This window comes from Primulina huaijiensis, chromosome 9 (genome assembly GCF_012295235.1).
Source record: "Primulina huaijiensis isolate GDHJ02 chromosome 9, ASM1229523v2, whole genome shotgun sequence".
NCBI classification, from domain to species: Eukaryota; Viridiplantae; Streptophyta; class Magnoliopsida; order Lamiales; family Gesneriaceae; genus Primulina; species Primulina huaijiensis.
The window spans coordinates 3,600,353-3,612,862 of NC_133314.1; the positions used below are offsets into that span (position 1 = coordinate 3,600,353).

Here is a 12,510-nt window from a genome sequence, read left to right on the forward strand (position 1 = left end):
CTTTTAGAATAACTATATTAGAGGACACCAAAATATTTAATTTCATAATTACCATTCTTACCTTACTAAACACATCTTCAAATCACCCTATATTTTATATAGAAAAAAATTTTAAAAAAATTTCTCTTTAAATTTAAATTTTTTTTTCTAAATTGAAAATAATTTCGAAAATTCAAATTTTTTTTTTTAAATTGAAAATAATTTCGGGTCAATTATTTAATATTATTTGATCAAATTAAACAAAACCGTACGTCTGAATGTAAAGTCTCCTTATTTGCTTCCCCTCACCGAGTTACGGAAGACACAAGAACAAGAAAGGAAGACAGCATATTGTCGACAAACTTGTGAGTAATTTATGTTCGTAGTAGTAATTCAAGTACCTGTTGTAAATTTCATTTATTCTGTCAATAATTACGTTTTATGATTGATCAGCGGATAATCCGAGATTTTATAGATTTGGGTCTGATTTCAAAAAATATAACCGTATAGGATTGAATTGCTTCGACTCGAGATTCTAATGGGGGCTTTAATCCGAGTCCTGATTTGAGATATTTGTTCAAAGTTTTTACCACTAAAAAAAATCCCATCTTTGTGTGAGAAGAGGCGATTCGTGATGTTTGTTTTTGTTACTTTTTTTTTTTTAAGAAAACAGATTGATTTTCGTGATTCTTGAATCTCTGCACGTTGTCACTCATGAACAATCAAGAAAATGGCTGTGGACAAGCTATTCCTTGGATCACATCTTGAGGTACTGCTTCAGAAATTGAGGGATGGTGCTGCGATGGACTTCGCCCGCCGCCTGAGAGTCGATTGCGATTTCAAGGAGATGTGGATGTCCCTTTTGCTGGTTGCTCACGTGCTTGAGGGTGCTAAACCCGTAAACATACGGTTAGAGGAGCTAAGAGATTTGGCTTATGACTTGGAGGATGTAGTGGATGAATTCACCACCCTAGCGTTGATTCAAGATGTGAAGAAGGGGATCCAGCATACTAAGAATAGTATGGTGCGGAAACTGATTCTTACTTGCAGCAATTTCACGCCCAGGGCACTGGTATCGAATCGCAGGCTGGTGTCCACTATAAAAGACATCAGAAAAAAACTGAATAACATCTCTGAAAAATGGAGTGATTGGAATTTGAGAAACTTTGGTGGGTTGTCCAGTCGATCAGGAGTAATGAGGTCGGAAAGCACTTATCAGTTTATGGAATATGATGTTTACGGGAGAGACGAAGATAAGAAAGCTATAAAAGAAATTTTACTCAGGGTTGAGTCGAGCACTAAGAATTTCACTGTCATTCCAATTGTTGGAATGGGAGGTATTGGGAAAACGGCTCTTGCCCAACTGCTTTATAACGATGAAGACGTGAAGGGAAACTTTGGTGTGAGGGTTTGGGTTCATGTCTCCCAGGAATTTGATGTGTTGAAGATCACCAAAAATATTCACCAAGCGGTCACTAAAATGAGTGGTACTAGGGACATGAATTTAGCCATGCTTCAAGAAGATCTGCACAAGAAGATGGTGAATATTAAGTTTTTTATTGTTTTAGATGATGTTTGGAACGAGAACTATGTGGAGTTGCATGGTCTATGCAGTCATTTGAGTTTTGGGCTGTCCGGAAGCAAAATCATAGTTACAACTCGCAGTCATGTTGTTGCATCAGTGGTAGCCTCTGCTCAATCTGCCTACCATATGAAGTTATTAACCGATGAAGAATGTCAATCCATACTGGCTCAACATGCTCAGATATCATTCCAGGAGAATTCCCATTTACAAGAAGTTGTTCGAGGATTAGCGAATATGTGTAAAGGCTTACCTTTGGCGGCAAAGGTACTGTAGAATGAATTCCATCAAATCAGCTGTCAATAGTCTTCAAAATATTGGTAGTCAATAAATCGGTCTTGTATCTATCTACTTTAAATTATTAGCACTCTATTAGGCAATTTCAATCCCTTGTTATCACATGCAGTCAATCATAGCAGATAATTATGAGTATTTTTTACATGATTCTTTGTAGTTTGTGCTCAATCATCTCTCGTATCGTTGTATATCTACCCAAAATACAATCAATATAACTAATACATTACATTATTACAGGTACTTGGTGGAGTTTTACGCTCTAAGAATAGCAAAGGCGAATGGAAAGATGTTATAACTAGCAAGATATGGAAGTTATCGAAAGAAAATAAGATCCTTCCCATTTTAAGATCGAGTTATCACCATCTTCCTTCACATTTGAGGCTTCCATTTGCATATTGCTCTGTTTTTCCAAAGGATTATGAATTTGATGAAAATGAGCTTGTACATTTATGGATGGGAGAAGGTTTTCTTGATGTTCCAAATGGACGAAAAAGCAAGAAAGACTTGGGTCATGAGTACTTCAAAGAGCTGCTATCAAGATCCTTTTTCCAAAGAAAAAGTGGCAGAGATTCAAAATTTGTAATGCATGATCTTATAAGTGAATTAGCTCATTTTGTTTCGGGAGGATTGTGCTACTGTTTGGATGATAAATTGGACACTGATCAGGATCACCAATTACCCAAGAAGATTCGGCATGCTTCTTTCCTTGGTCATGAATGTGAACATTTACTTGAATTTGAGGGCTTCGACAAATTAAAGGTTTGAGAACGTTCTTGCCAATGCCAGTACAAAATTCACTCTCTTCGCCTCCTTTCCACTTATCTAATAGGATTTTAGTCGAACTGATACCAAGATTGCACAGCTTGAGAACTTTATCGTTAAGCGGCTATTCCATCACTGAGCTGCCGAGTTCCATTTGCAACTTGATACTTTTACGCTACCTTAACCTATCCGGGACACTAATTGTTACGTTGCCACCTTCTGTAAGTGGTCTCTTGTCTTTGGAATTTTTGTCTCTAAGTGATTGTCGTTTAATCCACAAGCTTCCGTCGACCTTAGGGGATCTATCTAACTTATGCCATCTTGATATCTCTAATACTGATCGACTGAAAGATTTGCCGGTCGAAATCAGTAGACTGTTACGTCTCCAGATATTGCCTAAAATCATTTTGGGTGGAGTTGGTAATTTTGGACTCAAGGAATTGAGGTGGCTGAAGCATTTAAGAGGTACATTTGCCATTTTTGAGTTGCAAAACGTTGCAAATCTTGACGATGCAACAGAGGCTAGTCTTTGGCACAAGAGTGAAATTGAAGATTTGCAATTGTCGTGGGGAAGTACTGACGCTGTTAATTCCCAAGGTATAAGTCAAGAAGATGTCATAGACCAGCTAGAGCCTCATCATAATTTAAGAAAACTCAAGATTGAGTCGTACAAAGGTGTTAACTTCCCGGATTGGATTGGGGATCCATTGTATAGAAAATTGTCAAGTTTGTCTCTTAGCAACTGTACTGAGTGCACATCTTTACCGCCTTTAGGATTGCTGCCAGAGCTCAAACACCTGCATATTGGAGGCATGCCAAGAATCAAATGCATTGGAACCGAGTTTTATGGGAGGGAAACCGATGTCCCATTTCAAAGGCTCGAAACTCTGAGATTTGAGCATATGTCAGAATTGGAGAAATGGTCTGCTAGAATTGAGGAGAGCATGATACACTTCCCACTTCTTCATCGGCTTACAATGTTCAAATGCGACAAATTAAATGATGTTGCTCCCATGAACTTACCTTTTCTATCAGAGTTAGATACTGAGGGATGCAACATTGTTTTGTTAAAAGACAAAGGGAAATATTGGCCCAAGATTGCTGGAAAGATCGATGGAAATAACGTGCATCAACAGAAAAATTAACTTTCGACCACTCAGGATACCAAATCAGGTATTATCCGCATTTGCTATCAATTTCATAAACTTTAGCACCACCACGCTCATGTCACCGAAGAAATACGAAACTCTAATCCTCCAATTAATTTTTTTTTATTTTTTATGTGCAGTTACAGATCATGGTGACAGAATGCTTTGGAGGAAGAACACAAGTCTATGTTTTCTTTTTAATTATTGCAAACATAACATTTTGGATATGTTTTAATCGTATTTCTGGATTGTTGCTTGAGATCTTTTTAAACAATATAATATGCAACCAATGGTATCCCAATATTTTATCGTTTTTCGTTTATAGCAGTTCGATGGAAAACATTTCAAGAACAACAGACATCGTCTGAGCTTTACATACCTATAGCTTGTGCAATGCGAATTGACAGATTACAAACAAATTAAAGATGAATCAAATATATAGCAATTAATTGATTTTGAATGATTCCAACTTCATTAATTCTTTTCATTTTCACGTTAATTATGTTCGTGTCCAACAACAAGAACCACTAACTCGAAATCATCTCAATAAATATCCAATTCTTAGGAGTTAAAATTATTAGATAAGCAATAAGCAGACCAATAACAAAACTCGATATCGATCCATGTATCACCACAAACCAACTGAATATATCATTCTATACAAATCAATACTGATCTATTTCTGATAATTTAGTGGAATCCGATCGAAGCTCGCTTGATTTCAAACTAATTCAAGAAAATGGTAATATCCCTCCATTCTAATTTATAGTTTTCTATATGCATATATAAGCTGCATGCCGTTAAAAAAAAATTAATAAGTCCAATTTGCATGTCTATATAGGTGGAAGATATCTTGGTTAGTGGAACTTGAGGTGTCATCCATAGGAATAGGAATATGCCACCCTTCACAACTTCAACCCATCGGGCATCGGCATTCTTATATATATATATATATATATATATATATAACTGATATATTTTTGTATTGGAAAGGCATAATAATGATAGTAATAGTAAAGATCAAGAAATCTTTTCAGAGCACAAAACAAAACCACATGATTGAATTAATCGGAGTAGATCAAGGATTTGTAAACAAATTGATCTATCCAATACACAAGTTCAAAAATCAAATAACAGATCGAAAGTCTAGGAAAATAGCAAGACAAAGAGTGCTTCCAGGAACACCTTCTTGGAGATCAACAGACAAATCCAGCTCTTAGAACAGTTGGATGGTATGCCATGCCCACAGCTGTTGAAGCCACAGAAAATGTGTAAGCAAGATTAATCACAAGCAGTAGTTTTTAGAAAATTAAGCAGCATTATTAAACTCAAACAAAACACTACAAAATCCATCTTAAATTACAGAAAACCAACATGGATATCCAAGGAAAACTAACTATAAACTTTCTTCTACACTATCCTCTTATATTCATTCTTTGATCAATGCCCCATTCACATAAAAATTTAGACTGCATGAATCGTGCTAAAGTTATTGAAATCTATAGCAAGTGCATATAATACCTGATTTGGTGTCTCGAGTAGCCCATTCTAATTTCCTTCCATCTTCACGCTAGCTATTCCAGCAATCTTGGACCTGTATTTCCCGTTCTTTTTCAGACACTTTTTTATCACAAGTGGACATTCTTTGATTTTCAGATGCCCCAGCTTTTCAAGCACTTGTTTGCTAGGCAAACCATTAAGTCTCGGACAGTTACTGACCGATAATTCCCGGAGTAGCCTAAGGTTTCCAAGCACTTTCGATATGGAATTCAGCACCGGAAATCCTGCTATGGAGAGCCTCACCAGAGAAGGAGGAAATATTTCAGAGTCACCAAGCTGCTCAACCTCTTCAAAGCCACCACCGATTGAAAATTCCTCAAGCAAGTTCAGTTTATTCAAGCCCCACTCATTCAATGGTTTGAATTTCTTGCACTCCCAGATACTCAACGAAGACAAGTACGGGGGGAAACCACAATTTGGAAAGTTTTCAAGCTCCGGGCAGCCCCCCATCTCAATCGATTTCATAGTTCTCATGCCACAAATTTTCTCTGGCATGGACCTCAGCTGTTTGCAATCTTTAATTGCCAGTAGTCTCAAACTTGGTGGCAATCCATGTTCCGGAAAATGCTCCAGGCCATCACAGCTACAGAGATACAACTCAAATAGGTTTGAAAATTTGAGTGAGAAGCTAAGGAAATGCTTGTAATTCACCCAATTCGATAGACTAGCAACTTCAAGAGAGACTACACGATCCTTGGGGAACATCAGCTTTGTAACTGGGTCCAAACTATTGCAATTTGCTATCATTAGTTTCTTAATGGTGGCAGGGAAGTTAGTCATTTTCCATGTCTTCAAGGACGAGCAATCCTTGATCTCCAATATTTCAAGATCAGATATGTTTGCTGGAAGGGACTTGAGAGCGTGGCAGCCAAGAATCTCAAGGATTTTAGTAGTAGGGGGAATACCATTCTTCGAAAATTCAACAAACTTGGCGCAATCTTTTATAACCAGCTCTCTTAAAAATTCGAGGCTGCTCAAATCATTCGAAAGAGACATCACACTTCCACAATGTAATAACTCTAGAACTTCAAGACTACAAGGCAGTTGTTGCTCCCCTTCACCCAATGAAACAAGTTGGTCACATTCTGCAATAACCATGCGCCTTAGTTTGGCAAGTTGTGTGAGGGACATCTTGCTTGGCCAAACAAATTGCATCCCATTGCAGCTGCGACACTCTAAAACCTCAAGCGTGGGCTGCATAAGTTCCATAGGTAGGTGAGAGAGTGCAGCAATAGACTTGACTTTCAAGTTTTTTACATTTTCAAGATCACAGAAGCTTTTCAACAAAACAATGTTGCACTCCTCAATTTCTAACTCTTGTAGAGAAGGTAAACTCAATGGAGCAACATCGTCTAATTTGTCGCATTTAGACATTGTAAGCCCACGAAGAAGTGGGAAGGGAGTCCTCCCATCAGTCCTGGTAAAAGCTGACCATTCCTCCCATCCTTGCATGTCACCAAATCCCAGAGTTTCAAGCCTTTCAAACGGAACCTCGGCACCACTCCCATAGAACTCGATTCCAATGCATTTGATTCTCGGCATACCTCCTATATGCAGGTGTTCGAGCCCCGGCAGCTGTCCTAAAGGAGGTAAAGTCGAGCATTCAGCACAATTGACGAGATACAAACTTGTCAATTTTCGATACAACGGATCCCCGATCCAATCCGGGAAGTTAACACCTTTGTAGGAATCAATCTTCAGTTTTCTTAAATTATGATGAGGTTGCAGCCGTTCCATAACATCTTTCGCGCTTATAGCTTGCGAATTAACAGTGCCACTTCCCCATGAAAGCTGCAAATCTTCAAGTTCAGTCTTGCCCCAAAGATCTGCCTCCGTTGCATCATCAAGATTTGAAGTATTTTGCAAATCAAAAATGGCAAGAGTGCCTCTTAATTGCTTCAGCAGCCTCAATTCCTTGAGCCCCAAGTTATCAACTCTACTTAAAACGATTTTCGGTAATGTCTGGAGGTGTATCAGCTCACCAATTTCAACTGGCATTTCTTTTAGTTGATCAGTATCCGAGATGTCAAGAAGGCGCAAGTTAGATAGATCCCCCAAAGTCGACGGCAGGTCATGGATGAAACGACATTTACTTAAACACAAAATTTCCAAACAAAGGAGATCACTTACGGAAGGTGGCAACGTTAGAATTAGTGTCCCGGATAGGTTGAGGTGCCGTAAAAGTATCAACTTGCAAACAGAACTCGGCAGCTCAGTGATGGAATAGCCGCTTAAAGATAAAGTTCTCAAGCTGCGCAATCTCGGTAACAATTCAACTAAAATCCTGCTGGACATGTGGGAAGGAGGAGATGGATTTTGTACTGGCATTGGCAAGAACGTTCTCAAACCCTTAACTTGTCCGAAGCTTTCAAAATCATGGAAAACTTCATATTCATGGCAAAGAAAAGAAGCATGACGAGTCTTTTTGGGTAATTGGTACGTCTGTGCAGTACCCAATTTCTCTTCCAAATGGCAGCACACCCCTCCAGAAACAAAATTAGCTAATTCTCTTATAAGATCATGCATTACAAATTTTGAATCCCTACCAATTTTTCTTTGGAAAAAAGATCTTGATAGCAGCTCGTTGAAATATGCATGACCCAAGTCTTCCTTTCTTCTTTGTTCATTTGGAACATCTAGAAAACCTTCTCCCATCCACAAAAGTATAAGCTCATTCTGATCAAATTCATAGTCCTTCGGCAAAACAGAGCAATATGCAAATGGATTCCTCAAATGTGAAGGAAGATGGTCATAACTCAATCTTAGCACAGGAAGGATGTTTTCTTGTGGTAAATCCCATATCTTGCTATCCAGGACGTCTTTCCATTCGCTTTCACTATACTTAGAGCGCAAAATTCCACCAAGTATCTGCAAGAATGTAACGACATAGCTAGTTATATAGATTGTACGTTGGGTACATATACACGTATAGAAAGCATGATTTGGCACAAAACTACGTAAGAATCAATTAAAAATATTCAATGATTGATTGCATATAAACAGGGATTGAATTGCCTAAACCTAGAATACTGGTAAGATTATTGACAATTGATTTTATGAAAATCATTTTACATTACCTCTGCTGCCAACGGTAAGCCTTTACACTTTTTCGCTAATCTTTGACCGACTTCTCGTAAATCCAAATTATCCTGGAAAGATATATGAGAACTTTGAGCCAGTAGACATTGACAATCTTCATCAGTTAGTAATTTCAAGTGGTAGGCAGATTGACCATAGCCTACGACTGATCCAACACCATGACTGCGAGTTGTAACTATGATTTTGCTTCCCGGCAACCCAAACCTCAAATGGCTGCACATAGTATGCAATTTGTAATAGTTCTCGTTCCACGCGTCATCCAAAACAATGAAAAACTTAACTTTCTTCAACTTCTCATGCAAGTCTTGTTGAAGCATAGCTAAATTCATGTCTCCAGTATCACTCAATTTAGTAATCGAAGTATGAATCATTTTGGTGATTTTCAACGCATCAAACTTTTGGGAGACATGAACCCATACCCTCACGTCAAAGTTTTCCTCGACGTCTAAATCTTCATAAAGTAGCTGGGCAAGAGTCGATTTCCCAATGCCGCCCATTCCAACAATTGGAATGACCCTAAAATTTTGACCGCTTGACTCAACCGTGAACAACATTTCTTTTATTGCTTTCATATCATCATCTCTCCCGTAAACTTTAGATTCGGTTACTGCAACAGGGAGTCCCGACCTTATTTCTCCTGCTCGACTAGATGGCGATCCTCTGTTTTCCATCAAACTCAAGGCATTCTTTTTCTTAGCGATTTGATCCAATCTGTTCGTGATTTCCATTATCTTAGAGGACAGCCTACAGTTGAATACAAGTCCTCCGGGCATGAAACCCCTGCAAGTATGAATCACTTTCGAGCGCGCCGCATGAATGACATTCGAGCTCGGCACATTTCTGGTTTTCTGATTCTGGATCTCCTTGGAAGCTTGAACCAGAGCTCGGTACCTGATTTCACTCAACACATCATCCAAGTAATATGTTAAATCCCTAAGCTCCTCCAACCATGCTTTTACGGGTTTCGATGTCAACTGCTTGTCTTCGGCATCCTCAAGCACGCCATTAATCAAAATACCCAGTTCATGTAGCTTATCGAAATAGCTGGTCATCCACACCTGGTGGGCTACCGCCGTTATGGCAGCATCGCTCAACTTTTCTAACGCCTTGTCAAGAAGTGCTCCAAGGATTTTGCCCCCCTCAGCCATTTTCTTGATTTGGCAACATAAAGAGATTCAAGAAAATGATAGAAATAGTATTCGATCGTTTACCATTATAAAGAACAACAAAAATACATGAAATATTGTAGGCATATTGAGAAGTAACAAGGAAAATAGAAGCAAAGTAAAACTTGGTCTCAGAAGAATGCTTACCGTTGGTTGCGTCGAGCTGAAAGGGGAGCCTCTCTGCACGCACACACACACAACACTCACCGACCGAGATACCTCCGCCCGGATGGAAACCCTCTCCTTAATGGGCTATACACACACACACACACACACACACACACACACGAAGCTAGCTCTCCAACTCCATATTCGTACAGTACGTATACATACATGGCTAATTGCTTGCCAAATTTTTTGCTCATGGAATTATTTGAACCGTTGGATCCGATGTACCCACTTATTTTCCACCCATCCAATGGCTATGGGCAACACTCCCTGTATTATGTATCATTTTACCTACTTAATGAAAAGTTTTTTGAATTTGCCAATTTATTTATTTGTTAATCTCATTCTTACTCTCCATCCGATAGTTTTTCTGATATTATAATTTTTTTAATAGAAAGAAAATGATTTTAACAGTAGAAAAAAACACACAATACAACTAATTAATCAACTACTTGTAATTCTATTTGAGTGCTATATTTAAATTATATTTATTTATTAATTAAAGAAAAATACTGATCAAGCACAATGATCTATCCTAAACAGTACTTGAAAAATATCAACTAGATAATACACGTAACTAATGCAATTATGAAAGGAAAATTTTACAAGAAACTACAATTTTTCACTTCTATATACTTAGATATTGTAAATTAGTGAAGAGATTATATGCTAATACCTCGGAAATTTCATGCCGTAATTATCTTAAAGGTGCAAATATTTCTCCTCACATGTTTAGAGCAATGTCCTTGGGGTAGTATCTCATCTCCCGTGATACCGAACAAATATTAATAACGATGACCAATCATTAAATTAATTAGTCATTAACATGGACATTGTATTGTAATTAATTATAGTCTCACGTTTAACACCACATCCATCGTACGTATATCAATGATGTAGCATATGGAATATGTTTTTAGTGTGAATTGTTTGGTTTAATTAATCGTAGTCTAACGTAACTAGATAATAAACTAATAAAAAATCATATTGTTTTAGTAGATTCGAAATATAAATATACTATACTTGTTAGGATCGGTTGTGTGGGTGAAAGTGTTCAGAATATGGTCCGCCCTGACATGCAATCCGGACTAGGTGTCAAAATTACAACCCACCTCGCCCTTATTTAATGACGGGGTCTTTTGGGGGTTCGCTATCATACATTAATCTATAATTCATGCAAACAAATAAACAAATGATGCACTGGGCAACCTGCTTCTAAATACCTAAATTTGTACTCCTCATTTCACATTAAAAAAAATATTGCACTACATGAGCCCATATATATTTTCATTGATAAAAATCGATATAAGACATTGCAGATATGTTATTGATATATGATATTTAAGTACTAATATTTTAGATTTGATTCAAATGATTATATTTTGAGTAAAAAGTTAGAATAAATAAATAAATATCAACACTTGCGATATTTGTTTGAATACTCAAATATCATATATTAATATCAGATCTAAAAGAGTTGATACTAAAATATCATAGATCAGTACCACATTGTCAACGCTTTGTACTGATTTTCATCCTAGAAAAAATATGAGTCATTAATATAAATATTTGTTATACATGTTTGGATACTCAAAAATCATAGATTAGTATCATTTGAAACATTTGGTACTCAAATATCATATATTCGTACCAAATTTTTAATGTTTTGTACAATTTTCATATGATAAAAGGCATGTGTCATTAATATCAATACTTATTATACATGTTTGGATACTTGATAATAATATATTACAATCAGATCTTAAATATTGATACTTAAATATCATGTATTATTACTATATTTTCAATGTTTTATACCAATTTGCATCCAAGAAAAAATGTGGGCCCATGAAGTGCAGAAACAATTTTTTTGGGATCAGATAGTACAAATACATATATTTTTCTGATAGAAACCGGAAAAAAAATAAAGTATGTTGAAGATTTAATGATCATTTCTCGTTAAGTTAATTGCATTGAATAAATGTATTTGGAGGAATTAGGGATGACAATAGATCTGATTGGGGTGGGTTTGGCCAAACCCGAGCCCCGCCCCACGAACCTGATGGGTCTAATCTGGGTTGGACCAGCCGAAAATATACAATTTTATATTTATTCAATAAAAAAATTAAAAATTAACGAATCATTAACTTTATATTAATAATATTTAGGACAAAAACAATTATCACAAATTAAAATATATCGACTTGTATTCAATTAATAACCAAAAAAATTGTAATAATATATTTTCATATTAAACATATAATAAACAAATAAAATAATTTCGATCCAAAAATTTTATAAACTAAAATTATAGATAATGTATTAATTATTAGTATAAAAAATATAATTATATAGACATATTTTGACGGGATGAATTTGACCAAACCTGGGACCTACTAGGTCGAGTCTAAATTCACCCCGCCAAGGCTAGTTTAATACGGGTTTATATCCGACTCATTGTCATTCCTAGAGAAATGATTTCAACTTATATTTTAAATAACGTTCACTATTGATGGATTAAATAAAATTAGAGAAATTAAATATTCACCTAAATTAAATTTATTTAAACAAATGAAATGAATTTAAAATTTATTTTATTAAATTCATTCATGATCCAACGCACTCTCAATATTAAGATGGTGATTACAAATGCATAAAAAGAGATATTATAAACTTTTCCTTTGCAAAATTTTACGAATTTGTAAATAAAAAGTTCATAATTATTTTTTTTAAGTATTTGCAAACACTG

At 36.3% G+C, this 12,510-nt stretch overlaps 1 protein-coding gene and 1 pseudogene across 1 annotated transcript in view; one reads left to right on the forward strand and one right to left on the reverse strand.

Moving 5' to 3' along the window:
* LOC140984307 (protein N-terminal asparagine amidohydrolase) overlaps window positions 1-9,842 on the reverse strand; it is a 32,668-nt gene extending 22,826 nt beyond the window's left edge. The window contains exons 1-4 of the mRNA XM_073451612.1: window positions 9,741-9,842; window positions 8,406-9,578; window positions 5,290-8,196; window positions 4,954-5,017 (exon numbers count right to left, since the gene is read on the reverse strand). Of these exons, the coding sequence (XP_073307713.1) occupies window positions 5,317-8,196; window positions 8,406-9,575 (4,050 nt within the window). The 5' untranslated portion in view covers window positions 9,576-9,578; window positions 9,741-9,842 and the 3' untranslated portion in view covers window positions 4,954-5,017; window positions 5,290-5,316. The remainder of the gene's footprint in view (window positions 1-4,953; window positions 5,018-5,289; window positions 8,197-8,405; window positions 9,579-9,740) is intronic.
* Window positions 268-4,079, forward strand: LOC140984970 (putative disease resistance RPP13-like protein 1; annotated as a pseudogene).
* Window positions 9,843-12,510: the final 2,668 nt, after the last annotated feature.